Genomic DNA, 27740 nt, shown 5'->3' with positions numbered 1-27740 from the left:
GTTGGCCAGATTTAGTCCAGGAGCTGGCTGTGATTTGTCTACTCTTAATCTAAATGAAGTTGGAAGGAAGAGCTTCCACCCAGAAAAGAACCTCTTAGTGCAGGAAGGAAACAGACTAAGAATAGGATCAGAATGTCTGAAGAGGTGTGACCCTTTACCTATAAATACTGTGTTGTAAGCCAATGTTACATCAATAAAAGTAATACAATTTAAAAAACAGCATCATATTACACTCTTCTGCTAAGGTATCAGAAAACAATTTTAAAATACAAAACAAAATTAGCTCAGCCAGTTAATCTTTTTATTTTGAGTTTTGTAAAAAAAAAAAAAAAAAGGCTTAAGAAAAATGTGTTAAATATCAGTAAAGGGCAGGAAAACATGAGGCTAGCTTTACAATATCAGTCTAAACATACACATAAAGGCAAACATTAAGTAAAATGCTAGGAAAGATAGCACTTTGGGGGCCTAACTGCAGTTCTTCTTATTGCACATAAAAGTTGCTGATACTCCAAGTCTTCACTTTTTCACAGTTAAACATACTTTAATATTATTTTATAGAACATTTTTATTTATATAACATACTACAATGTTAACTTACAAAACCACCAGTTTGTTACTTTTGAATGGAAGAAGACAAAATTCTCTCCAATTATATTATGTAAGCTCTCTATCAAAAGTTCCCCAGAAGGTCACATCATCCCACTTTAAATCCACCCTGTCCTATTTAAAAAAATTGCTTTTTAGTTACTAAATGAGTCTTGGTGGCCTTCCCATTTAATTGTTTTAATGGACATAGTAAAAATTCCTAAATAAGAAGTACCATGTCTATTTTTTGTAAAAAATGAAAAGATGAACTAGGAGGAGGTGACCCTACTATGAAGCCACACTTCGAATAAGTGATTTCAGTGATAATTTCAAGTTCATAGACTTAACACCCAACACAACTGAAAATCATTCCTCTGCTTTTCCAAGGCCCACGGCTGGAATAATCACAAGTCAATCCCCAGATGACCGCGTACCTAGCTAGTCACCCGAAACACTGCATCTTAAGTTAACATTTGTAAAGTTTCTTAGACTGCAGATGTAGAATTCTTCACATTGGCTACAGAACTTTTCTGAGTTCCTCCAGTATATATATATATATGCTCAGATGATTTTCCACTGGCCAAGAATTGAGCCGACTATGACATTTGGCAATTCAATTAACCCTTTTACAAAGGGGGCTGTTGGAATGAGGAGACCTCTCCCAAGTGCTCCTGCTTCAGACCTTTTCAAAAGGCAGCAGAACAGGCAGACCCGCCTTCTCATCTCCAAGGCTCATGCAGCATTAAACTGGCTGCCTATGTGTTCCATGTGGGCTAGTACCCTTACAAAAATAAAACTAACATCAAAAAACTTTGGTTTCGCTCTCTACAATTTCTACTAGCACTGGGTGACAAGACAAAGATGTGTCTGTTTTTCATTAAAAAAAAAAAAAACCTCTAATATGAAAATTGAAAAGGGAAAAGTGATTTATTTCTAGGTCTTGTTTTAAAAGGATTGTCAAAGAGTCTACTTGCTTTTCGTAGCTAGACATTAGCACTGGTCTTTATAGTCTTTCTCTGTGTATTATTCCTGTTAGATTTTAGAAAAGGGAAAGGTATTTTTAGGAGTCAAAGTGATGAAAGCAGCATTCATTCAGATGGGTTGTTTCTAAGCTGTAATTTGTTTTTGTAGCCACAAGATTCCTTGAATTTACCATATCAAACCGTAGCAAATGACACTGGCAAACCAAATTCTCACTTAACAATAACACACAAGATCAGAATACAATGACACCAGTCTGATGTATTTGAAATCAGTTGTGTACTAACTAATCTACAGAATCAACATCAAAAGGCAGGCATGAAACTTGCCAACTCCCCTGTTTCCAAAGTGGAATAAGAAGTCATGTACACTTAGTGAATCAGCAAGCTGACTTTCTAGCAGCCCTCCTTCCAGATGACATTTTATAATAGATGGTAAAATCAGCTACTGATACCTCTTAGAACTCACGAGCTCCCAAAGAAGGTTCCCAGGTGAATGACTTTCCCCCCTTCCCCCACTGACTTGCTCAGTTGCCCTGCCACTGAGCTCCCCTACATGCATCAATGGGATATCTACATTTAGGAATCACTTTGTTCACATTAAAAATTTGACATGATTGCCTTAACTTCCACTGTGCACCAAAAAAGGGAGCAATATGCTTGTGGTGAGAATGTGCATGAAAGAGACCTGACCTATTAATAGTTTGCCCTAGACATAAATGTTCATGAATAGCTGAGAGAACATTTTTCCTGTTTTCTAAAGTGATTATTACATCTGTCAACCAAACCACTAGGGCATTTTCAGGTCTAGAGAACACAGCCTACAGAGCCCCTTGCTGTTTGCTTGATGAAACATTTGATGTCGTGGAGTGATTCTGGACGGCAAGGCATCAATGATCATCTGTCTGGTCACCCCAGTAAATGCCCTGGATAGTCAGAGTCCATTTAATCCCATATGCCCTTCTTTTACTTGGTTCCTAGGAAAAAAATGCAAACTTAACTAATTCCAAATTTCCATCTGTAGGAGAGAAAAGTTCAGACCACCTTGTAGCCCCCAAACAGTATTAAAAGGAAAGGTAGGAGTTTTTCTCTTCCTTCTGTTGGTGCTATATATAAGTTTGCAGCTCTTTAAGCACCTGCAATGGACACAACTGAATGACAGCAAGGTAATCACAACCTTCCCCTAATTCAGGGTGTCTGTTCTGGCAATAAGAGAGGTCATTTTATGGAGAAGCCCAACGTGGAGTCGGGCACAGGGACAAGGGAAGGATGAAGAGAAAGTTCACTTGCCTGCAAAGGAGACTACTGATTTGATCCCAGGTTAAACTGAGAAGACAGCTTCTCAGAAATCTTCACATTTGATTGGTCAGCAGTTAAGAAAAAACCCTTTGCTTTCCACAAATGGGGCCAAGATGACAGGTTTGAAATTCTCCCCACGCATATGCTCAAGTCACTCTTCTCTCCTTTTCATGCTCTAAAGTCTACAAACATGACCTTTTCAGTTCTATATGCTTGAGTTCTATGAAGATTACTAGCAAGAAAGCCTTCCATGGCACCCCAGTCTGTCTTATTCATCAACACTCAATTTGTTCCATAAGACTAATAATTAAAACCAAAAACAAAAACCACCATTCATTTCCTAAGCTGTTTTAAATAAGGTTCGCAACAGAGTTCACTGCAAGTTCTAGACAGAAGACGCTTGAGCCTTGCTGCACATGAGAATTTCTGAGGATCCAAAACAAAGCGTGGGAACCAGGTCCCCTCTAAAACTATGGAACCTAAATCTTGAGGATAAGGCTCTTGTATTGAAATTTTTTTAAAACTGGCAGGTAATCTTAACGTGCAGCCAGGACTGGGAGCCTCTGCTTTAGAACATTTCACTTTGCTGAACTGTCATCTCTCCAATGCAGAATGACGCCTATTACAAGATGGCTTGGGGTTACTCTCCCAGAGGAATTTTGCATGTGCCATTACTCACCAGTTTCAATCTCATTTATGCCAAACTGACAGCAGATAGTTGGCCTGGAGTTAGATGGTTTGTGGGCTTCATGGAACCTTACTTTTTTCCTTCAGTGCAGGCACACTGCTTCCAGAGGTGGAACCATTTTGACAAACAGACTCAATTCCCAGGACCCTTGGTAAGATTAGGATTATTCTCATCTTGCAAATAAAAATTAGGCCCACAGGTCAGGAACTGACACTGATCCACTGAATAAAGATCAAACCAAATAACTATAACCCTAGCTAGATTTTGTTCTTGGAATATCTCCAATGACTCATATTTAAGTAGGTCATAAGAAAATATTTGCAGTGGAGACTACAAAACCCTTTGGGGAAAAACACTACAGTCTATGGATTGATCTAAGACTAGAATGTGAAATTCAGTGGTTACCTTTTTCCTAGGAGGGTAATTTCTTATAATAGTTGCAGGCTTCCTAAAAACCAAACTGACAACAAAGTGTTGACACTAATGAGGAGAGGGTGTGTCCCACAAGGCTGGCTCTTTTTAAGAGCTATCATCAGGTTTTGTTTTTTGTTTTGCTTTGTTTTCGGCTTCTTCTCTCCAAAAGCAAGCAATGTCAGAGGTAAGCCAGGCTTTATAATGACCCAGCCAAAAAGCCAACCAGTCCGTCTCTCCATTTCTGCAAAAAGAAAAAAATATACACAAAAGCCTCTCCTTTTACATTTATATGCCACGACTGCTCATCGCTAAGATAACTTTATTGAATAAAAATTCGGTGTTGGTTTTGGGTGCGAGCACACTCACTCCCCTTTGGCTTTCTGCTAAGCCTGGCAGCTGCTCTCTGCAGCCTGTCCTTACAACAGCTGAGCCCTGGTGCAGGGGTATCTAAAGAAGTTGTTTCTCTGGCTGTGAGTCATAGGTTTTCTTCAGTCTTTCACTCACCTAGGTAACCCTAAGACTTCATGAGGTTAGGGACATTGCTTAGCTTCTTCCCAGCTTACAACCCCCATGGATGGCTACACAAAACAGATTTTAGTGTGCATAGAAAGGAAAGGGGAATAAAAATCATTCAATTTATTATACTGAACCATATGAAATTGTCATTTCTGTTTCTTTAAATAATTGAATATCAACAATTTCATATGACTCAACCTAAGGAAAATTTTTCTTGGTTTACACAAATTATCAATTAAAAAAAACACAAAGCAACGTGTTATTTAAGAACTAAACATGTGAGTTAAGATTAAATGGCTGGTTTCACTACGTGTATACTAGACTGGGCCACTATTTTGCCTGCCATAATAAGGAAAAAATCAACATTTTATGAAAGCATTTTTAAGAAATTGGGTTCTCAAATACACTAGCACTGAAGCATAGAGACATGGGGGGGGGGACATCAAACTTAGTTTCCAAGAGTTCTCTCTGTATTTCACCTACTGCAGGTGTGGGCAGGTAGACTATCTCACTCACAAAGAACCCAAACTAAACACTGAAATACCACACTCATACATGAAGCTGGTGCAAGCAAGCCTCCCTAGGTGCCACGAAAATGCCCTCCCTTTCCATGGCATCCAGGGTCAAGACATCTGGATTCTGAGTCATAGAGTAGATAGAACCTCCCACTGGGTTTACAATGCTTCTCTTTCCACAGACTTGCTTCTGATTCTCCGTGTGGCCACCAAAATGTATTTATTAGCTCAACATTTGGAATTCTACTCACTGTTTAGAATACTATCATGTATTTTCATTGCAGTTAATTTTTTTGCAATTGCCTCTTAGGCTTCTCGCTGCCTCCTCTTCCCCAGATGAAAGCATCCCACAAATGTGGACAGCATTTCTAAACTCACAGTAGATATCTCAGTCCTGTGAATCATTTCCCATACCATCAGTCCATGTGGTAGCCCTCAGAGCATCATGGCCTGCTAAACAGTTTCTCCTGTCCTCAGATTAACTTCAAATACAACAGTTTAACACTATTTTGCCTTTGGTTTTACAACATTTCAATAACTTCTTCCTTCCGGAGATTTCCAGAGAAGGAATTAGAATTCTTTCCCCCATGTCAAAACATTCCTGGATATATTTTCCAATCTTCAGTCTAGAGAAAACACAGGTAGCAAAACAAAGTCGGAGTCCTGACATGAGGTGGCAGCCATGCAGCCCTTGTAGCTGGAGCTTCCACTCAAACACCTTTTCACATTTTCTGTGATGGAGGTCCAATCTCTACTGTCTTCCTTCATGATTCTTCTTGTGGCCTGTCCTCCCCTAACCTGATATTCCAACAACCACATGGTTGCATGTGGCTGTGAAGCCTCTCCTAGGAGGAGTCCACAGCACCTGCGCACCTTGGTCAGACACAGCAGGTGAGCGGGTTAGGAGACCAGGAAAGCATGCTATTTTGTTTGTTTGACTCTGAACAGCGCACTACTATGTGAAAAAGTGGGAATAGGTCTGCGTTTGCCTTGATTTAGAGCCACTTTAGCCACACCCTCTGCATCTTGGGTTAAACTTTGTTACGGTATCTTCAGACCCCAATAAAATAGAAGCATTAGTTCCATTCAGTCAATGCCCCACCTCAGACAACACTGAATTTACAGCCAACCTCCTTCCACCACTGGACCTACCCCCATTGCTTCAGGGTTTTGGGGGCGGAAATTATGCATTATCCTCCAGGGGGAACACTAGGCGGGTGCCCCGGCTTGAAACCTTCTGGTCTCCCATTCCCAGGTCTCGTTCCAGCACCTCCTCGGAGCTGCTCTTTGTTCTCCGACTACCCTCGAGGCTCATGGAGGCCGTGTGGGAGCCTGAGGAGCCGTTTGCAGTCACTGTGCTGTCCCCGTAGGTCAAGGTAAGGTCACCCTCTGTCAGGATGAAATCAGAGTCTTCCTCTCTCAGTGGCTCTTGGTTCTGAAAAATGCAACAACAACAACAACAACAACAAAAATGGGAGACTGGCATCTTCCGGGGCTGGAGTCAACCCAATTTCAACCCCTCATCTGAAAAGTAAGGATTATGAAGCTTGCCCACCATGGGCCTCCAGCACTGTAACGGGACAGAAACTGAACCAGGACTTTGGACACCAGAAAGAAGTTCTGCTGTGAAGTGCCTGAGCACGCGGGGTTTGTGACAAGAGGGAAAAATACAGAGTCACCTGGACTGTCAGCTTCTCAACCACAAAGAGAGACAGGGGCATGGTCCCTGGACAAACCTGCAAATAGGTTTCTGGTCCTCTCCTCTCTGGGTAGAACTACCGAGTGGGGCTTCCTCAGATACCAACCACCCTAAACCCATCTGTTTTACATTTGAAGTATTCGTTGTCATCAGTACAAGAAAGAATACAAACAATATCAGGACGAGGCAAACCCTGGTGGGAAGTCCTCATGGATATGAACCAAGTGATGGAGAGCAAGAATCACTGTTACTGAGCATCTAATTCTATGCCTGCCAGGAATGTCACCAAGACTCTCATTTGATGCTTACCCCGCTCCTGTGAAGGGCTCCAGCCATCATGTCATGGAGAGGAAAAGCTGAGCTGAGAGAACCTATGAAATTGGCCTGAGGTTGGCCAGCTGGTAGGAAGCAGAGTTAGGATTTATGCTGCTCCCAGACTGCTTTTACCCTGTGAAAAATCACCCCATTGGGAAGAAGACTGCCGGGCTGACAGACACAGCTGAGCAAGGCCAGGTGGCTCCCACTTGAAACTCCCAGACAGCAGGGAGAGTGTCAGGAAGTAGGGTGAGGCCAGACACAACCTTTCACCCTCCCGTGGGTTGAGGGGCAACAGGTCCGCCTCCCTGTTGCCCCTCAGCACCATGTGTGCCAAACACTGAGTTTCTTAAACAGCAAAGAAATGGTTTCAAAATGCTCCAGGTAAACTACTTCCCATGTGCCCTTCAAAGCTCATCTGAGGTCTTTTGTCCTGCACAGACTGGGTCTCCCCCACCCAGGATGCCACACCTGCCTCCCACCTTTATGGCACCTGCTCAATCACGCTGCCCAAGGGCACGGGCAGATCCTCCCATCTGTGCCTGAACTCATCTACAGGAGAAACCCCCCAGGGGCAGTGGCCTCCTTCTCATCTTGCACCCTCCCTAGCGGGGCTGAACTCAAGAGTACGAATTAGCTAACTGCCTGTCAAATGTGCCAACCGCATTTCTCCCATCCCAGCCCCGCTCTGCACACGTACTGGTGACAAGCTCGTGCTCGCTGCCCACATTGTTTCTCAGTGAGGTCAACCTCTCCACACTCCACGATGTGACTCTGCTTAACCAACGCTTCAGCTCTTCTAACAGGCAAGCATATAACTCCTCTTGCTGGCTGCTCAAGTCCTCACTGGAGGGAGGCAGGGTGCAAATGTGCACTAACATAAAATTCCCCTCTTCAGGCACACAGCTAAAGCTCTCTCCAAACTCCCAAATTTCCTTCTCTCCAGTAGCGTTCAGAAAGTGCTGAAACTTACTCTGCTCTGTGATCGTTTTCTTAACGAATGACATCATGGTCCCTGTTTTAGCATGTTCTCTTTCTCCCGGCTGTACTCGTGCTCAGAAATGTTTTTGTTCATCTCTACCAGAACATCTCTGCCAGGACTCCTCACTCCCAATTCAGGGCGAGACTCTCCAGGCACATATTTACTGTTTCAAAGTTAGGAGCCACAGAGGGGCAGAGAGGGATAGGAAATGACTGAAAGTGAGGATAAAGCTGCAAATGCCCCCCACCCCACCCACACAGGGGAAGCCCCACACACGAGCCCAGGCTGCCTGCTCTGACCCCTCTCCGCAGGAAGTCAAGATTCACCAGCAGGAGAAAACAGGGCTGGATGTTAACCCATTCCATTGCAAAACTCCCACGTGCAAAAAAATAGCACTCAAGGAAAGGTCATTTAAAAACAAGAACAGCGTAGAACACAGTGGGGAGGGACCTCCACACCAAAGCTGAATGAGTTCTGTGCAGATGATCCACTTCCTTGAATTCTAGACGATAGCATCAACAAAAGTCTTGTTAAAGGTTTGTATAAACATGTAACTAGCTTCCCAGTGCAGGCTGCTTGAAACCAGCATGTTGTGGGAACACGTACATTTTAAATAAGTAGAGATCACTGTTTTCTTTTTTCAGTTTAGAAATTTATGCTGTTTAATACACAAGCTGTAAGTAGCTTTAGCTATTAAAAAAAATACTGACAGATGATTCTGTCCTCTGTGCTAGCGACTCCATTGTACAAAATCTGCTGCAGCCATTTTGCCACCTCTATTTTCTCCCAATCAGACAACACTTTTCTAGGCTTGGGTACTGGTGAAAGGAACACTCTTTTCTCAGTATCTTTATGTTTTGTCACTTTACCTGAAGTTCTCCCTGGAGAGACAGAAATACAACTTTTTCTTGTACAGTTTGACTACTTGTATAGTGTGAGGAATGATGAGTTTGGGGTGGTGGCAATAACCTAGGAGTGTTTTGAGTGGGGGGGGGGCACTGGATGCCCTTTTAGGAGACTTCTTTGGTGGTGGCCAGAAAGAGATGAAAGGGTGAGGAGCTATACTCAGACAAGGATGCTGATGAATGCCTTCATCTCCCTGGAGATCTGCTCCCTTCATGATTTGGTGGAGATCTTCTAGGAGATGGCTGCCTTCTTAGGCTTGGCCACCTTCTAGGTAGGTATGACCTTTTTTAATTAAATATATATATATATTTCACATCATTGTTCACTTTTGTACAATGTTTGATTTCTCCTCTCAGGTGTAATCCCCATAAAATTCCCACCACCAAATCACCTGTGAACCACTAGGTGGGTATGGCAGTGATCAGGATCTCTGACACCATGTAGGGCGACTATGAGGAGAGTCAGAATGTGACTGAGATCTTGGTCTTCTCCTTTTCATTTTCCACATTGGCTAAAGATTTTTATTTTAGCTTAAAAGTGTGTAAATGTACATGCATTTACTCAACTTTTTTTTTCCTTTTCTTTTTTGAAACTTTTCTCCAGAGAAGGTTCTTTAGGCTCTGATCCAGCCTCAGGCCTGGGAACTTTCAGGATGTCACTAATAGAAGTGGCCTCTTGTAAAAAAAAAAAAAAAAAAAAAAAAAAAAGAAGTGGCCTCTTGTACTGACGATGGTCCTTTCACTTTCACAGATGGGTCTGGGAATTCTGGAATTTTTTTCCTTTTTTTTTTTTTTCTGGAGCGGGGGAAGGACTCCAGCTCTTGGTTTTATGATGGCAAGATCGAGGGTGACTGTGCTCTCTCTCTCTCCTGACAAGGGAATGCTGTCTTCTAGGGGAAGGAGATATGGATTTGTATTTTCTCAGGCTTCAAGACCTCTCCCTTTTTACTCTGCTGCTTTTTCTTCTTTTTATTTATTTTTGTATAGAAGAACTGGGGTGCAGGCCAGAGGGGTGTGTGTATGTGTGTGTGTTGACCAGAGACAGAGTGGGGAGCAGAACAGGTGGATCTACTGAATTACACTGCTGAGGGGAGCAGCGGGCGACACAGAAGAGGTCTGCTGCACCATGTGAGTCAGCTCCCTGGCCAGGGATTAAACTCAGGCTTTCGCAGTGGGCCCTTGTGGTAGTAGTGCTGAGACTTAACCCCTAGGCCACCAGGAAGGCCCCTGCTTTTTCTTCCTTATCCCTTTTATTTTTGTCCTCATTTTGCTTTTTCATAGATGCCAGTTTTTCTTGTTCAATCTGTCTCTGTCTTATTTTTTCCTTCTTTAGTTCTAGGAAAGCAGAAGGGATTCCAGAAGTTTTCCTGTGCACTTAAGAGCAGGGGTCACAGCTTTCCCATAAATTCTCTAGCATTTTTCAAGAACTAGTCAGGTTACTTGGCATCATTTCGGAGTATGGATTCTTCACTTCCAGCTGGCGGAATATAAACTCAACCACGTACCTCCAAACCCAAGGGTCTCCATTACTCCTATAGTTATCCAAGGCTTTACAACCTCCAAATTTACTCTGCTCGTGTCCACCTTTTTTCCTACACATTCTGCAAATTTCAGCTACTTCAATAGCTTCTTCTGTTTGTTGCTAAGTCGATTATCCTGTTCTGTACTTATTCCGTGGGAGAATCCCACATCCATCTTGCTGCTTGGAGATCGCTCCCTACCTCCACAAGAACACTTTTGTAGGTGAATCTCACACCTACGTGGTTTAGAGTCAGTGGAAATAATGAACAGTGAACATCTTAGCTATCTCGCAAATAAACTTGGTGAAATACAAATTTCCCTAAAGGTCATGAATGAGAACTACATGGCAATGTCAATGGCCATGACTTGCCCAGTTTGAGACCCTCACCAGGCACTCAGCTCCGAAGGGAATCCCTATGATCTCACCTTTGGGTTTCTTTATTAACTTTCCAAAGGCTTTTTCCTCTCACTCTCTTGGCAGCAGGCCTTACCCTGTCAGGAGCTGGCTGAGACAGTGGTAAGGAACCTAGCAGCAGACTAGGTACAGTGCTAAGGAAATGGTTTAATTACCATCCTACCCATTTTTTTTTTTTTTTTTGGAATTGAGTATCAATCATCAGAGATGGCATAAGAATTTGATTATTATATGGCAAGGGGCTGAGGAAGCTGGAAGGCTCAATTGTCTTTAAGAGAAGATGACACTGATGCCGTTCTCTGTCATGTCTGGTGGGAGTCCAAAGAAAAGGCCATGGCGGAACTGTGGTTTTGCCAGAGAGAACCTGCTCTCTGATGGAGGTGAGCCCCACAGCCACTGGGTTCGCAGATGTAAAGCTTTGCTCCTGCCCGACAGCCTTCCTCCCGAGGGAGCCCAGGCCATGCCTGAGGTGCACGGGCTGCCACAGAGCACCTACTCTGTGCAGCAGCTGTGCGGGCAGTACCAGTGGTGACTGGGCAGTTGTGATACTCGTTTTTGGAGGAAGGGCCTGCCACTTAAGCAGCTGTACCCTCAGCTCTTCAGGGTTCTGATGTGGCTGCCCCTTAGCACTCCCGACAGCGCAGTCCCTTCTCCCTCCAGTGCTCCCGCCTACTTAAGTGTCTACATCTGCTTCCCTTCACACCACCTGGATGCCCACCACCACCATATACAGTCTGCTGCCCACCGCGTTAGAACTTACCTGGTTTGGGCCCTTCTCTCAGATTGGAATTTTGTGTTCCACTTTCTTACCACGGGTCAAGTCAACTGAAGGTTATTTACTAATTATTTGAAACCCACATTTGGGCTTCAGCTTTGCCAATTATTAATGGTGGGACCACCGCACTTCCCTCATCTAGGACACTGCAGCACCTGTTTATGCAGTGTGGCAAAGAGAACACTGAGCCTGTATGAGCTGTAATGTTCTACACATAAATTTAAGCAGGGCTTTCCTCCTAGGGCTGGAGTAGATACAGTGATCAGGAGAGTGGAGGGAACATGGGGAAGAAGAGAGGCTCCCCCCTCCTCTAGACTGTCCTTCCATGTGGATAGCTACTTGCTCTCTCCACTTCTCTGCCTGGCAACCTATGTAAGGAACTCAAAATCTAAGCCTGAAATCTAGATACCCACCAATGTGGACACCCTTCTCATAGTGTGCTGAGTCTGTTTCTAGAACTGGAAAATGAGGAAAAAAAGACCTAACCACATCAACATAAATAGACTACACAAAGAATCCTTGCATTTGTGGGATGCTTTGTAGCTCGCAATGTATCTCTGGGTACCTTACCATTTAGTTCTCATAGTCCGTCTATGGTAGTAGGCCTATTTTACAGACAGGAACACAGGCATGGAGCACTTAAATGGCCTGTCAGGACTTCAATTTGAATCTGGTTGCCCTGAGTCCAAATCCAGTGCTCTTTCTACTGTACCACAGCTGCTGCTATTGGGAAGCCCCCCAGAACCCTGGTAAAGGTTTCTCTGTTACTGAGCAAAATACATAAGCATATATGCATTAGCCATCTCTAATCACCTTTTAGAGAAGCAAAATCTGTGAGTTTGATAGATTTCCTCTCCCCAGGTATGAGACCATCCTGGATGGGGAGCCGGAAGGCAGCCTGACGTGCTATACTTACGTCGTACACCTGGGGACTGGTGAGACACCGCGCCAGCAAGCCACACCAGGCCGGGAGAGTGGTGGTTAATGGGGGGCCACTGTGTGTGAGGATGGGCTTCAAGTAACTTTGAAAAGAGAATTAAGGAAAGATGTCTGAAAAGAGAACACACACCCAACAAAATGTGTTTAGAGATCCCAACAAATAAATCTCCTGACATTCTACCACAAAAAGCTTCTTTCTTCCCATTTTAGCAATACAATACAGAAAATACTGGTAATCTGAAACAGTCTGAATCAAAGATGAAATTATGCTCTTAAAGCCTTAAATGTTAAGTGTTAGCTCTCAAATTGATTCCAATGTTCACTTAAAAAGAGTATTTGATTAGGGCCTCCCCTGGTGGCTCAGCGGTTGAGCGCTGGGCTGCGAGGCTGCCCGCAGCCTCTGCAGCGCCGGTTCATTCCCCGGCTGCTGGCGAGGATCCCCCCACCAAAAAAAAAATGTATTTGATTAATTAGAACACCTTTCTCTCTATTTTGTTATACTAAATGAAAATTTGGTTTCAATGCGCATTCCAACTTCTGTTTTTTTATTTTTTATTTTTTAAATAATATTTGCTTCTCCCCACCCCCTCAGGTGTAGTCCCCATAGAATTTCCCTCCCCAAGGCACCCGTGCACCATCACCTCAGTCCCCTGTGCTCCTCCCTCCCTCCCTCTACCTCCTCCTCCCCTGCAGGATGTCTCTGGTTTATAATTGTCTGTTTTTGCTTTGTTGTGTTTTGTACTGTTACTATTTTTTTACACTGATGTCTTACTTGGTTCCCCTATATTCCTGCTATAAGTGAAATCATCCGGTATTTTTCTTTTTCCTTCTGGCTTATTTCACTGAGCATCATTCCTTCTAGCTCCATCCATGTTGCTGTGAATGGCATGAGTTTATCTTTTTTGATTGCTGAATAATATTCCACTAAATAAATATACCACATCTTCCTGATCCAGTCATCTATTTTTGGGCATTTGGATTGTTTCCAGGTTTTATCTATTGTGCTGCAATAAACACAGGGGTACAGGTGTTCTTTTGAATCAATGTTTTTGTGTCCTTTGGGTAGATCCCCTAGTAGTGGAATTGCCGGGTTGTATGGTAGCTCCATTTTCAGTAGACTGAGGAATCTCCACACAGCTCTCCATAGTGGTTGGACCAGTTTGCACTCCCACCAGCAATGTAGGAGAGTTCCTTTTTCACCACATCCTCGCCAACATTTGTTGTTGCTTGTTTTTTTGATATGTGCCATTCTCACTGGTGTAAGGTGAACACTACCTCTCACCGTGCACAAAAATCAACTCAAAATGGATAAAAGAACTGGACATAAGACCTGAAACCATTAAATATATAGAAGAAAACATAGATAAAACACTACAAGACATAGATCTCAGAAACATGTTTAAAGACTCATCACCCAAAGCAGTGATAGTGAAGGCAAAGATAAACACCTCGGATTATATCAAACTGAAAAGCTTCTGTACAGCAAAAGAGACATTAACCAAACCAGAGAGATACCCCACTGATTGGGAAAAAATCTTTGTACTCCAGTCAACTGATAAGGGACTGATCACAAAGATACACAAAGAACTCACATGGCTCAATAAAAACAAAATAAACAATCCAGTCAAGAAATGGGCAAAAGAACTTAAAAGACATTTCTCCAAAGAGGAAATACAAATGGCCAACAGGTATATGAAAAAATGTTCAACATCCCTTATCATCAGGGAAATGCAAATCAAAACCGCATTCCAGCTTTTGACACACAGCCAACTCATGTCTTGTAAACAGGAGTGAGGATTTTGCAGCCCTTGCTCCCCTCTGCCCTGGTTCTTAGTATTCCTGTCAAACCACTCCCCCCCAGAAGTCATGCAGTGGAAATGTTGGAGGTGGACAGGACCTTAGGTAAGCAGGGGCTACTACAAAGGAGGGAAGTGAGATGTGGTAAGGGAAAGCAATTTTAGTTAGGTCACTCAGACCTGCTCTCTCTCTCCCAGATTCTCCAACAGAGTTTCTCATCTCAACATTATCAACATTTTGGGTCAGATCATTTGTGTGTGCGTGTGCACAAGCACATGTGTTTTTTGTGTATTGTAGGATATCTAGCAGCCACAACCCTGGCCTATACCCACCAGAACCCAGTAGCATCCCCAAATACTCCCCCAGATGTGACAACAAAAATGTCTCCAGATATTGTCAATTGTCCCCTAAGAAACAAACTCACCCTTGGTTAAGACCACTGCTCTAACATGAAGGCCAAGTGCTATGTGGAGAGCTCAGGGTTTGTCAAATGCACGACCCTATGTTGGGAACACCATGAAGCACGTGTCACACTGCGATGGAGTAGGGACCATTTCTGATACCCACAGCCTAGGCAATGTGGAAAAGGTAAGGACTCAACAGTGCCTCCTCGAATGCAGGAATGGCCAAGGAACTTTAAGGGAAGGTGAGACAGTGCCATGGTTACCTGTACTCAAGAGGATGACTGCTCTGAGCACCACGGTGTCCTGCCATTGCTTAGAGCAGCACACAAAAGAATAAGCTAGAGGTAGGAGGAGAGGAAGGGAGACCTGGGGTGTATTTTTACTTGGGTGACGGTCAGCAAAGGAGGGTGTGCAGGTTCTGCTGGAGCTCCTTACAAGCAGAACAAGTCCCTTTTGGTGGCTGTCCTCTAACTGCCTTCCTGGAGACAGCCTCCACAGGCCTATCAGTTACCCTGTGTCCTTAGCTCAGGAACTGACAGCAAGGGGTTTGGAGAATGACTAATACAAGAGTCACAGGGGAACCCAGAAGCTCCCTTTCAGTTCCCTGCCTCTGGCAGTTCAAACAAAAAACACCCTCTTCCCCAAATACAGAAGGCCCTCTAAGAGCTTCTTTAAAAAACAATTAAATATTCAAATTGTTGGAGAGGAAAAATTAAATATTAAGTCTCTCTTTCACCCAGCTGTTCTGTAACCACCACTACAACTTATGGAATATATTTCCCCCTTCTCTTTCTCAGCTTACAAACTTAAGTCAGAGGCTTTTTACTACTACAAGGAATGGAAAACTTAATTCATTTCAACTCCTGACTCTTCTTTCCAAATTTTTTTCTTTTTTTAAAAAAATTATTTATTTATACGAGAACCTGGGTACAGGCCAGATGTGTGGGAGGGTGAGACAATTCACCAGGCAGAGCAGGGAACAGAACAGGCAGACTAGAAATACCCTGCTGAGGGGAGCAGCGGGTGAGACAGGAGAGGTCTGCCACGCCATGTGGGATTCTCGCTGGCCAGCCGGGAATCGAACCCGTGCTGCAGAGGCTGCGGACAGCTTCATAGTGCGGCGCTCAACTGCCTATGCCACCAGGGAGGCCATCCAATTTTTTTCTTTTCCAATTCTCATTATAATTAATTTCATAGTGTAGGTATATGACATTTACATTTTACTTAATATTAATAAGTAAATCTATTCATTGTCTAGGGATTGGGTCTAAGTATTAAAAACTAATGGGGGCCTCCCTGGTGGCGCAAGGGTTAAGACGCAACCCATGAAGCTATCCGCAGCCACTGCAGCATGAGTGTGATTCCTGGCCAGCCAGGGAGCAACCCACATGGCACAGCAGACCTCTCCTGACTCGCCCGCTGGTCCCCTCAGCAGTATGTTTCAGTCAGTTTGCCTGTTCTGCTCCCCGCTCTGTCTCTGGTGAATCCTCTCATCCCCCACACCTCTGGCCTGTACCCCAGCTCTTGTATGCATAAATAAATCTTTAAAAAACATAAATAAAAACTAATGAGCTGCATTTCTGATAATGTTACTGCATGACGATTACTCCCTGTACCAAGCAGGGTAGTTGGTGCACTGGCTGAAAGGAAGTGTAATATAGTATCAATTAAACTCAGTCAGAAAACACTGTAGTGTCTTATTAAGTAAGTGATCTCCTTATAATTGTTTTTATCTTGTTCAGGTAATAATAAATCACGGCTTCTTCAATGCTGTTGCCTTTCCTGAATTTTGCTTTGTTTGATCCTTTTATGCTGTTTTCTTCCCTTCTTAGTCTGCTCATTGTTAAGCTTTCTGAATTCTTGCATGTCTGAAAGATAACTTTTTTTTTCTCTCATTTTTAATGAACAGTTTGGGTGTAGCATTCTAGGCTCAGACTTTTTCTTTTCATCCTAGAATTCTGATATCGCTCAATTGTTTTCTAACAGCCAGTTTTGTCCATAGCAAGTCTGATTCTTGCCCTGGAGGCTGCCTGTTTTTGTCTTTGGAACCCAGGAGGAGCCCTGCTTTTCCCCTTGCAATGATAGAATGCTATAATCTGTCCACTTATCCTAGTCTTACTAGGTAGGCCCACACACTCTGGAGACCAGTATTTTTCCTTAACTAAGGGATTTTTTTCTTCCATTATTTGTTTGCCTTTTCACTTCCTTCATTATCTCCACCTTCCCCTCCTAGATCCTGTTAAATGACAGTGGACCACTTGGGCCTAACCTCTACATCTTGAAACATCTCTCTTAGACATTTCTGACATTTTGCTCTAATTATGAGAGATTTTCCCCTCAACTATATCTTCTGGATCAGCAAATTTGGTCCTCACCATGTAGTTAAACTATTCATTATGTTCCTTGCTAAGTCCAAAAACCTCATTGCTAATTTCCAAGAGTTTCCTTTATTAATTTACTTTTCTTTGAATGCTCCTTTTCCTAATAATATGTTCTATATCATAACTGGAAAAACCTCTCAACACTAAGGATTTTATTAGAAAAATTAAATGAAATTTGGAATTATTTGATTCTTTGGCACCCTACCCACCTACATATCTTCATTCAGTTTTGTAGTGCATTAGGCAGGGGAAGACTCTTACCATGTCTAAGTTGGGTGGGATACCGTGAGGAGAAAACTCTTTGGTAGTCTCAAGATCTGCTTCACTAACAAGCTTTCCTTAGCAGTGTCTCTACTTTCTTGAGAGATCGATGGCCTGAGGAGAAAATTAACAGCTTCCTGTTGATACAGGAATCAGCTGTTGTAACTGCTCCTGACAACTGCACTGATCAATAAACAGCCTAATGAAACTGGCTCAATTTTGGCTTGGGCTACAGTTTTCACTGCTACAGTCCTCTCTACCTTTGGTCTCCGAAGTTGTCAAAAATATCTCTTCTGTGATTTCAATGAGTCCTGGGGAGAGAAGGAAGGTGTATGTGTGCATCAAGCCTTTCATCTTAAACTGGAAGCCCACCTACCCACTGCCAGGCTTCTGTGAAGGTGGTACCATGCTATCTCCTGCCAGCTTGTGAGGGTCATTTGTGTCAGCTGAACTCCCCTCTGTCACAGCCAAAGCCCACTTTTTCTTGTTTGATCATCCATTGAGACAGAAAATAACAGAATAACACCTTCCTCATCCAATTCTTTAGACACTTTGTGCCTGCTTATGTTCTTGTTAGTTTCTCTCCTTCACACTAAAAAGTAGAAATCTCGGTCACTAAAATTTACATTCAGATGAGACTTTAGAGATTGTTCCAGTTACTCTTCAAATAATCCCCCCCAGATTTATTAAAGCATGATTGGCAAACTGAATATACGTTATGGTGTACAATGAGTATATATATACACACACACAGATATACACACATACACACACACACACACATATACTCACACATACATCATGAAATGATCACCACAATCAAGCTAGTTAACATTTACCACCTCATAGTTATCTTTCCTCTGTGTATGGGGATAGTCTCTTAACAAATTTCCAGTATACAATACAGTATTAGTAACTATAGTCACCATGTTATCCATTAGGACTCCAGAACTTATTTGTCTTAAAACTGAAAATTTGAACACTTTGACCAACATTTCCCTGTTTTCCCTCCTCACCAGCTCCTGGTAACCAACATTCTACTCTCTGTTACTATAGTTTGATATATTTAGAGTCCTCATGCAGAATTTGTCTTTCTGTGTCTGGCTTATTTACACTCAGCGTAATGACCTCCAGCTTCATATACCGCCATAAATGGCAAGACTTCTTTCTTTATTAAGGGTAAATAATATCCCATCATATACACACATTTTCTTTATTCATTCATCCAATGACTAACACTTAAGTAGTTTCCATATCGTGACTACTGTGAATAACACTCCTATGAACATGGGAGTGGAGATATCTCTTTGAGAAAGTTGTATTTCCTCTGGATACATACTTTTGGGTATATCTACCTGATCAAATGGCAGCTCTATTTTTAAGTTTTTGAGGATCCTCCATACTGTTTTCCATAATGGCTATACCAATTTACATTTCCACCAAATGTGTATAAGGACTCCATTTTCTCTGTACCCTTGCCAATAATTATCATTTGACTTTTTGATGATAGTCATCCTAACAGGTATGAGGTGATATCTCACTGTCATTTTTATTTACATTTCCCTGATGATTAGTGATGCTGAGCATTTTTTCATGTACCTATTAGCCATGTGTATGTCTTCTTTGGAAAAATGTCTATTCAGTTCCTTTGCCCATTTGAAATTTTTTTTTAAACTATTGAGTTGTATGAACTTCTTATATATCTTGGAGATTAACCCATTATCAGATATACGGTTTGCAAATATGTTCGCCCATTCAACAGGTTGCCTTTTCATTTTGTCAGCTTCCTTTACCATGCAGATACTTTTCAACAGTTTGATATAATCTTGTTTATTTTTTGCTTTTGTTGGCTGTGCTTTCAGTGCCAAACAGTTTGCCCCGTATGTTTTCTTCTAAGGAGTGTTAAGGTTTCAGGTTTTACATTTAAGTCTTTAATCTGTTTTGTGTTGATTTTTGTGTATGGTGTTAAGTGTCCAGTTTCATTCTTTTGCATGTGGATATCCAGTTTTCTCAGCTATATTTATTGAAGAGTTTATCCTTACCCCATTGTGTATTCCTGGTACCCTGGTTGGAGATTCAACTATATCTGCATGGCTTTATGTATGGGCTTCCTATTCTCTTTCACTGGTCTATGTGTCTATATTTATGCCAGTACCATACTATTTTGATTACTATAGCTTTGTAATATACTTTGAAATCAAGATGTGTGATGGTTCAGTTTTGTTCTTCTTGCTCAAGATTGGTTTCATATCATTGTGGTTGAAAAGAAACTTGATGTGATTTCAATCTTCTAAAACTTTTTAAGACTTGTTTTATAACAACATATGAACTATCCTGGAGAATACCCCATATGTACTATCCTAGAGAAGAATGTGCACTCTGCTGCTGTTTTATGGACTGTACTGTATAAGTCTGTTAGGTCCATTTGATCTAAAATGTAGTTCAAGTTCAATGTTTCTTTACTGATTTTCTTTCTGCATGTCCTATTCATTGTTGAAAGTGATTTACTGAACACCAGTAAGTATCAGTTTCCTATCACATTAGCCTTTTTTCACTCTACAATGGAATCTCTCTAATTTTTCTACATCATTTCCAAGTCTAGTGAGTAATATGGATTCAGAATTACAAGGTAGATAAAATTCAAATGGCTTAAAAAAATCCCTGTGGGTTCTGTTTCAGTTAACAGCAAACAAAGTATTGTGAACCATCATTTACACTGAGAACTAGAAAGGCTGGCCAAAAGAAAACACAACAAAATCTTCTCCTTAATGGCATCAAAGCTACCAAGGCAGTGAAGAGGGTCAGCATCTGAGAGGAGGAAACCTAAGAGATGAATTCCCTACTAGGTAAACTGCATTTTCCCTAAAGGCACCTGAGAAGCCAAGTAGAGCATCTGGCAGACTCACAAAGGAGTGTCTATGAGAAAAAATGGAGTCCAGGACATTCCAAGGAAGAATACATAAACACTTTAGGCTCTAGGTGGGAACCTTAGGAAAAAGGACAAACAGACTAACCCTCACAGGAACCGGAGCCCAGTTTCAAATCAGCTTTGTTCCAGATTGGACTAAGATGATCTGGAATTGCTAATGCTCCTAGTCTAGCCACTCAGCAGAGGTAAGTAATACCATCTCTGAAGGATAATAACTTCATCTAGAGCATCTCAACTTATCGCTATACTTTTCCATTGCTCCTCTCTGCCACTAAGTAAAAAATAAAAAAGATGTATAGAGGATAAATAATAAAACTTCAAGAAGAAAACATAGGAAATTAACTTCATGGCTTTGGGGTAGACAAAAATTTCTAAAATAGGAAACAAAAAATACAAACTTGAACAGAAAAGATCAGTAAACTGGATTAAGACTTTTTGTACATCAAGATTCTACTTAATAAGTGAGAGGGCAAGGCACAAAGTGCAGAAGCTCTCTTTGTCACATATAATTAGCAAGATACTCATGTCGAGAATACATAAGGAACTCTCACTTATCAGCAGGAAACAGGCAGACACCCAGTAAGAAAATGGGCAAGAGATTTGATCAGGTCACTTGTAAAGGAACATACCACTAAAAACATGGAAAGATGCTCAATCTTATTAGTCAACAGAAAAATGCAAATTAAAACCACAATAATATAGCGCAAAAAGCCCACCAGGATAAAAAGCCTGAGAATATCAACTGTCAGTAAGGATGCGAGCTACTGGAACTCTCTTGTACACTAGAGGGGAATGTGTAAAGTGGTATCACCATTTTGCAAAATTGTTCTGCACAAGTAGAACCTATGATCCAGAAATTTGACTCCTGGGTATATTCCCAACAAAAAAATGTATGTGAAACAAATTATTTTAAAAAATAAAATAAAATGGAATTATCTGCACTTTTCTGATTATGGGGGGAAAATGTACGTATACATGCACCAAAAGCCATGCACAAGAATGTTTCTAGCAGTATTTTTCATAGCAGCTCCAAATTAGAAACAATCCACATGGTCATCAACAGTAGGCAGACAAATGAGTTACAGTACAGTAATACCATGCAATACTTCACAGCAAGAATATTTGCAACAATGTGGGTGGATCACACAAATGATGTCATGTCAAATTAACTAGACACTAAAATAGGTATACTTCAGTTCAGCAACAGGTAAAACTACTAAGTGTTGCTAGAAATCAGGAGAGAGATTAGATTTGGGGAAGAGCAAGCCATAGTAGTTGAGTTATGACCTAAAGGAAACTAGTAACTTTATGTTTCCTGACCTGTTTTGGTGTTAAATGAGTGTGTTTACTCTGTGATAATTTACTGAGTGCTTATGATTTGTGTACATTTATGTATGCATCTTATACTTCAATAACAATTTATAAACATTTTCAAAGTCTTCACAAGTATATAAAGCTACCTGCCCATTTGATCACTATGTCAACTGAAAGAAACATGTTTTAACTTTTTGGTTTTTAATTTTCACTTGGAACCAAGTGAATCTATTAGAACAGAGTCAGCCCTGGATGAGTCCCAGTTAAGCCAGGGTCAGCTCACATAAGCCCAAGATCAGATTTAAACAAATTTAGCCAATAGGAATCATCCTCCCTGCATGGATTAACTGCCAATCCACTTCCCTTACTCACCACAGCATGGTTCACTGTGTAATTTTAAGTAATTTACAACACAGGCACAAAAAGCTCCAAAGGTCCGCACGAGTCTAGCAGGCTGTGGGTGGACCACCTTAATGATGTACAAATATTTCTTTTGGCCAGAGAGATGTTCACCAGGACTTCCTGTGGTTGAATGATCATTACTTGCATCCCAAGAGAGAACTGACTATCCATGTACCAAGCATACATCTTTCCTTACTCATTAGAAGTCATCCACGGACAACTCAACAAGAGGATTTCATCACTGGTGTTTCACAAACACCAGGGAGGCCCCTTCAAAGGATACTTGTGGTCAAAGCTGTACCACAGCCTGAAGAGCCACGCACTCTCCTGCTTTGTCCGGTTTCCTCTGGCAGAATCTGGACCATCCTAGGAATAAATGAGAGGACAGATGCTTAGTTATAGAAAGAGGATGTGAGGGGAACAGTTTCTTTCTGAATCATGATTTGTAGAGATTTTGAGCTCAGAGTCACACAATCCATGTTACCAGTTTCAAAAGTATCCTGGGAAGTAATATTTTAGAAGAAAGAGAATAAATCCAAAAGGGAAATCAATCCCCAAAGTAAAAAGTGAAAAGGCTTGATTACATCTGCAGGCAGACCAACTCAACATATACAAAATTTCTTTGGGCATTCTTATTATAATTTTCCTCAAAGTGCCTTTCATCAGATTAATTACCCTAAAATAGTCTAGATCCCAACAAGCCCCAAAAAAGGATTTATAGAGAATATTAAAGAAAGCTGTAAAACCAACCTTCCAGGCCCTCGGAAGCTGCCTGGGGAAACCACACATGGCTGAGTTTCCTCCCCAACCAGCCAAGGATTCCCCACAGTCCCTGGCAATGCTGGCCTCCCAGCTATAGGAAGGTAAGGGGAGTGGGAAAGGGAAAACTGAGTTATAGAACCTAAAAGGTTACCAGGGGTAAATTCAGGGAAAATGAAAAGTGCAGGTTTGTGAAAGAGGCGGTGCCAGAAGCATGTTTAGGTACAGGAACTTAGATGTGCAGTGTGGCTTTGGGGAAATAAGGGAGGGTAACAGGACTCATATTTTAAGCTGACCCAGAAAGCAATCAACTACTACTTCACATACAGCGTGTCTTGGGCTGCCACCGCAGACAAGCGAGAAGCCCTTCCTCTGGGATCTGAAGAGCACAGGGCTGAGCAAGCTGGCCCTACAATGGGCAGGCCCCTGTCCCGGCTGCATTTGCTGCCCCTTGGATTTCCATTCAAGAGCTGCCCGCAGAGAAAGTGGGGACTTGCTCTCTCTCCAACCCATCCCAAACATGCATTCCCACCAGTTAGGTCCACACCCCCATGCATGTAGCTCAGACTGCTTCTAGGGCCTAGGGCACCCTATCTTACTCTCACCTTCTCCCACACACAACACCTATTTGACAGATCCCTATTCATTTCCCAAGGTTGTGCACAAGGTCAGCTTCTTTGAGAACTGTTTCTAAGGCTACAGAATCTTCCAAGAGGTATAGATATGAACATCACAAGCTCTGACAACAGACCACCTGGGTCTCCTCCTATCTGGGTCCTTATCTTGCTGTATGGCTCTGGGCAATCTGCCTAGATTTTCTGTGCTTCAGCAACCTCATCTGTATAATGGAGATATTAAGAATTACGTATCTCAAAAGGGCATTAGGAGGTGTACTGTTTTCATTTAAAGCACTTAGGAGAGTGTTACATGGTAAGCATTCAACAAATATTGACTATCATTATTATTAGCTATGTTAATTTTTTGTGCTGATTAAGTATTTGTGAAATATTTAGCATACTGTCTGGCACATAATAAGAACTTATATTATTAATTTCCATAGAATGGATATAAAATTTCAAGCATGTGCTTTAGGAATATCTAGCCCATTAACACCCTCTAAGCTATCTTGTGTGACTTTTTACATAAGGGACTTTTTAAATTTTATTTTTTAAATTGAGATATAATTGACATCTAACACCACCAAAGTTTAAGGTATACAATGCACTGGCCTGAAACATTTATATATGTAATGCAATATGATTACAACCGTCACACTAGCTAACACCTCTATCATGTCACATAATTATCATTTCGTTCTGGTGAGAACAATTAAGATCTCATCTGTTAGCAACTTTGTAGTTTATAATATGGCATTATTGACAATAATCACCATGCTGTGCATCAGATCTCCAGAATCTGTCATCTACTAGTTGCAAGTGTGTACTCAAATATCTCCCCAATTCTCCCCCAACCCTCTCCCCACCACAGCCCCTTGTAGTCCATCCTACTCTGTTTTTATGAATTATCTGGAGATTTTAAAACCTTTTACTGACATTATTAATAGGGAATCCCCTTTAAGAAAGTAAATACCACCAACTCTGCTTATCAACATTTTGGGGAACATAAAACAATGAAACACCTACTGTGTGCCAGGCACCATCCTGGGTGCTGGGAACATAAAGAGGAACAAGACCCTGCCATGCCCCTCAAGAGACACATTTTCAGAAGTGAAGACAGATACATATATAGTAACTTATGTGACAAAGAAAAAGGAAGCAGATTAAAGAACTGAGGAGTGGCAAAAGGTCCTGTTTTTTTTGAAATAGTTTTCTAGAACTAAATCATCTGATTTCTGGGTAAAGTAATATTTCATTCCATTCTTATGGCTAAAAGACTTTTTTTAAGTTAAGGTCATACTAATGAGAACAGCTTTCTTTTTTCTTCATGGAGCATGTAGTAGGCAGATTTCTACACCCCAGTCCCTGGGGACTGGGGGCTGTAGGTATGTGACATTACAGGCCAAAAGGGACTTTGCAGATGGACTTGAAAAGTTTTGCAGGTGGGCCCATCATCTCATGGGCCCTTAAAAGTGGATAAGGAGAGTAAAAGAGTCAGAGAGATTCAAGCAGAGGCAGGGGAGATTCAAAGTGTGACAGAGACTCTACTCACTGTTGCTGGCTTTGAAGGTGGAGGGGCCATCAGCCTGGAAATGCAGGTGGCTTCTAGGAGCTGAGCTTGGCCCCGAGCCAATGGCTAGTAAGTAAACAGGTCAGTCCTACAGCCACACAGACTTGAATTCTACCATCAATCTGAAAGAGCTAGGAAGGAACTTCTGCAGGGCTCAACCCTGCCAACACCTTGATTTCAGCCTTCGAAGACCTGAGCAGCAAGTCCAGCAGAGTCCACCAGACTTTGGAACTACCGAATGGTATTCAATACTGCACTGTTCTAAGTTGCTAAACTTGTGGCAACGTCTTACAGCAGCCATGAAAAAACTAACACAGAGCCAAAGAGTGAATCAATGATGCAACCTGACTTGGACCTTTTCTAATTTCTCTAGGATGATGGGACTAAGATTTTTCAGAAAGAGTTACAAACAGGGAGTCACGAGTTCCACGTTGCCGGCGCCAGGTCTTCTCAAACTGTAAAGTGCACATCCTACCCCAGACCCAGTTACAGTGTAAATGCTGATTGCGGCGGGGAGGTCTAGATGGGGCCTGAGAGTGTACGTTCGCAACAGGCTCTCTGGTGACGCACAGGCTGCCAGTGCATGCAGCCCTCACAGCAGCAAGGACAGCACTGTGCGTAGCGGAAAGCAGACAAGGCCCTCCAAGATCTGGCCTCCACCACACTCCACCCTTACCCTACAGCACATTGTCACCGAGCCCTTAAGGACAGATTCATGTCTGGCTTGCGGACGTATTCCCAGAACCTGAAAGGATGGCTGAAAGTGAACAGGTGCTCGCAAACACTTGTCAAATATACAAGTACATTAATGTCAATTTTGAATTTCTAAGAAAAGAGAGAATAGCAGAAAGGGAAATTGGGGGCCAACGGAGGCAACGGGAGCAAAATCATGGCGGGACATGGTGGTCAAAGAGCAGTAGTTTGCAGAAAGGCACTTCAGTAACTGCGTGAAGTTAAAGATTAAAGGGACTGGTATCAGATGTCAGGCTGGAGGAAAACCTTGAAGACCAAAAGAAATTTGATTTGCCCAGAAAGTTGTATGTCAGTGCACTATAAACAGTTGACATTTGAACACACACACACACACGTTTCCCTTCCTCCACATTCCACTCATATCCTGCTTGTGACCTTGTCCCGCTGAGATAATAAAGCTGGGGTAAATTCAGAGTCCTGCTCCTAGCTACTCCAAAGCGGCCTCATCAGTGAGTGCTCTTCTGTAAACTTGGGGAAGGAAGTGAATGCTGTGTCTGCATGTCCGGCCAACATAAATCTCAGCAGTGTCTGGCAAGAAATGCCCCCCTTGAATGGGGTGGGAGGCCACCCGCTTGCCCAGGCAGCTAACCTCCAGCCGAGCTTGTTTTTGTTTTGGTTGCAAAGTCACCAAGACCTCCCCAGAAACAAAGCAACTGAGTTTTTTGTTTTGTTTTGTTCGAATGAGTCAAACTTGCCAGGGACATGAAGCTGAAGTCTGCCTGCAATATCCTTGTACTTCCCTCACATGAAGTCAGAAGTTGTAGCCAACAGCTCCTTTCCTTGGCCCACAAGAGCTAATACTCTGTAGCTCCGTAGCTCTGACTCTGTTTATAAGCCCGGGCTTTTAGAGCCAGTGGGGAAAATTATGTTTGCTATAAAGCAATGCCTTCCCACAGAGTATCACTTTTTTGTTTGTTTTTAGGAAGATGATTTAGAAAATGAGGTAAAGAGAACTGCCCTTTCTCTTCCAATGGGGAACAAACATCTGGACTTTCCCCACCTCTGATTTCAGTTGCATGACAACGCTGACCATGTGACCTGGATCCATTTCAGGGGAAACTGCAAAAACCCAGGGTTTCACCCAAAAAACTGAGAAGTCCATTTGTTCTCTGTTCCACATGACAACTGAGTGCTCCCAGCTTTGCTGTGAGTGGCTCACTGGCCCTGGAATGTCAGGCCAGGAGGAGTTGGAGAAATAAAGCCCTTTCTGCACAGGCCATGAGTCATCTTAATGAACTTGTCCTGGAGAACCAATCTTGAAGGTCACCTATTTTCCCCAGTCTGAGAGCAATCTTGAAGACTTTCGAAATGCCAATGGGCCTGACACTGAGGGCCCTCTGCGTGACTGACTGTGTGTGGCTTGGGAGGAGGGAGGTTAAGTGGAAGTCGTGACACAGCTCCCAGAGAGGCAGCCAATAGGGTGCCAGCAAGGATGCAGCAAAGTCAAGGGCCATCAGCAACACTGAATTGACCCCTCCAGGTCCTTCCAGGCAGGTTTCTGAAGCTCACCCCATCCTGGGACAGGAGGGCACTATCTTCAATGTCACTGCATACACTAAAGGCACTGCTGTCACCCTGAGCACTCAGGATTCACTGCTTTTGTAAATACTTCCATGGAAAATTGATAGTACGCTTGCTACTGAATCTAGTGATAAGCCTGTGTCTCCATGTGCATGTTTTATGAGATACATAGTAAGTTCAGCTACCTGAAACCAGCCAACCCATTTTATGCATTCCTTTTACAGATGCTTAAGTCCAGAGGCAGGAGTAATGGAAACCAGCACAAGGGCTGGAGGTGCTTGGTCCAGAACTGCCAAGATAAAATCCCTCCAAAACCTGGCTATTCTGCTGGAATCAGTCTCTTTTCTTCCCTAAGTAATCTTGACTGGATGCAGTTCTATGAAGGATGCTTTGGAGTAGGGCCGTGATACCCTAAGAGCCCTCATTTTCATGTTGGGGAAATAAAGGCATCCAACATGCTTTCCACCCAGCTTTTCTCAGGGTG

General features: G+C 42.4%; 1 protein-coding gene across 1 annotated transcript in view; it reads right to left on the bottom strand.

Moving 5' to 3' along the window:
• Window positions 1-293: 293 nt before the first annotated feature.
• SLC9A7 (solute carrier family 9 member A7) overlaps window positions 294-27740 on the bottom strand; it is a 76302-nt gene continuing 48855 nt past the window's right edge. The window contains exons 15-17 of the mRNA XM_037512492.2: window positions 22320-22402; window positions 12526-12631; window positions 294-6432 (exon numbers count right to left, since the gene is read on the bottom strand). Coding sequence (XP_037368389.2) covers window positions 6181-6432; window positions 12526-12631; window positions 22320-22402 — 441 coding nt within the window. The 3' untranslated portion in view covers window positions 294-6180. The remainder of the gene's footprint in view (window positions 6433-12525; window positions 12632-22319; window positions 22403-27740) is intronic.

The sequence above is a fragment of the Talpa occidentalis genome, unplaced genomic scaffold, assembly GCF_014898055.3.
Source record: "Talpa occidentalis isolate TD23 unplaced genomic scaffold, MPIMG_talOcc4v2.1 talOcc4.15, whole genome shotgun sequence".
In the NCBI taxonomy this organism is placed as follows: domain Eukaryota; kingdom Metazoa; phylum Chordata; class Mammalia; order Eulipotyphla; family Talpidae; genus Talpa; species Talpa occidentalis.
This window is presented reverse-complemented; position numbering and strand designations above follow the sequence as displayed.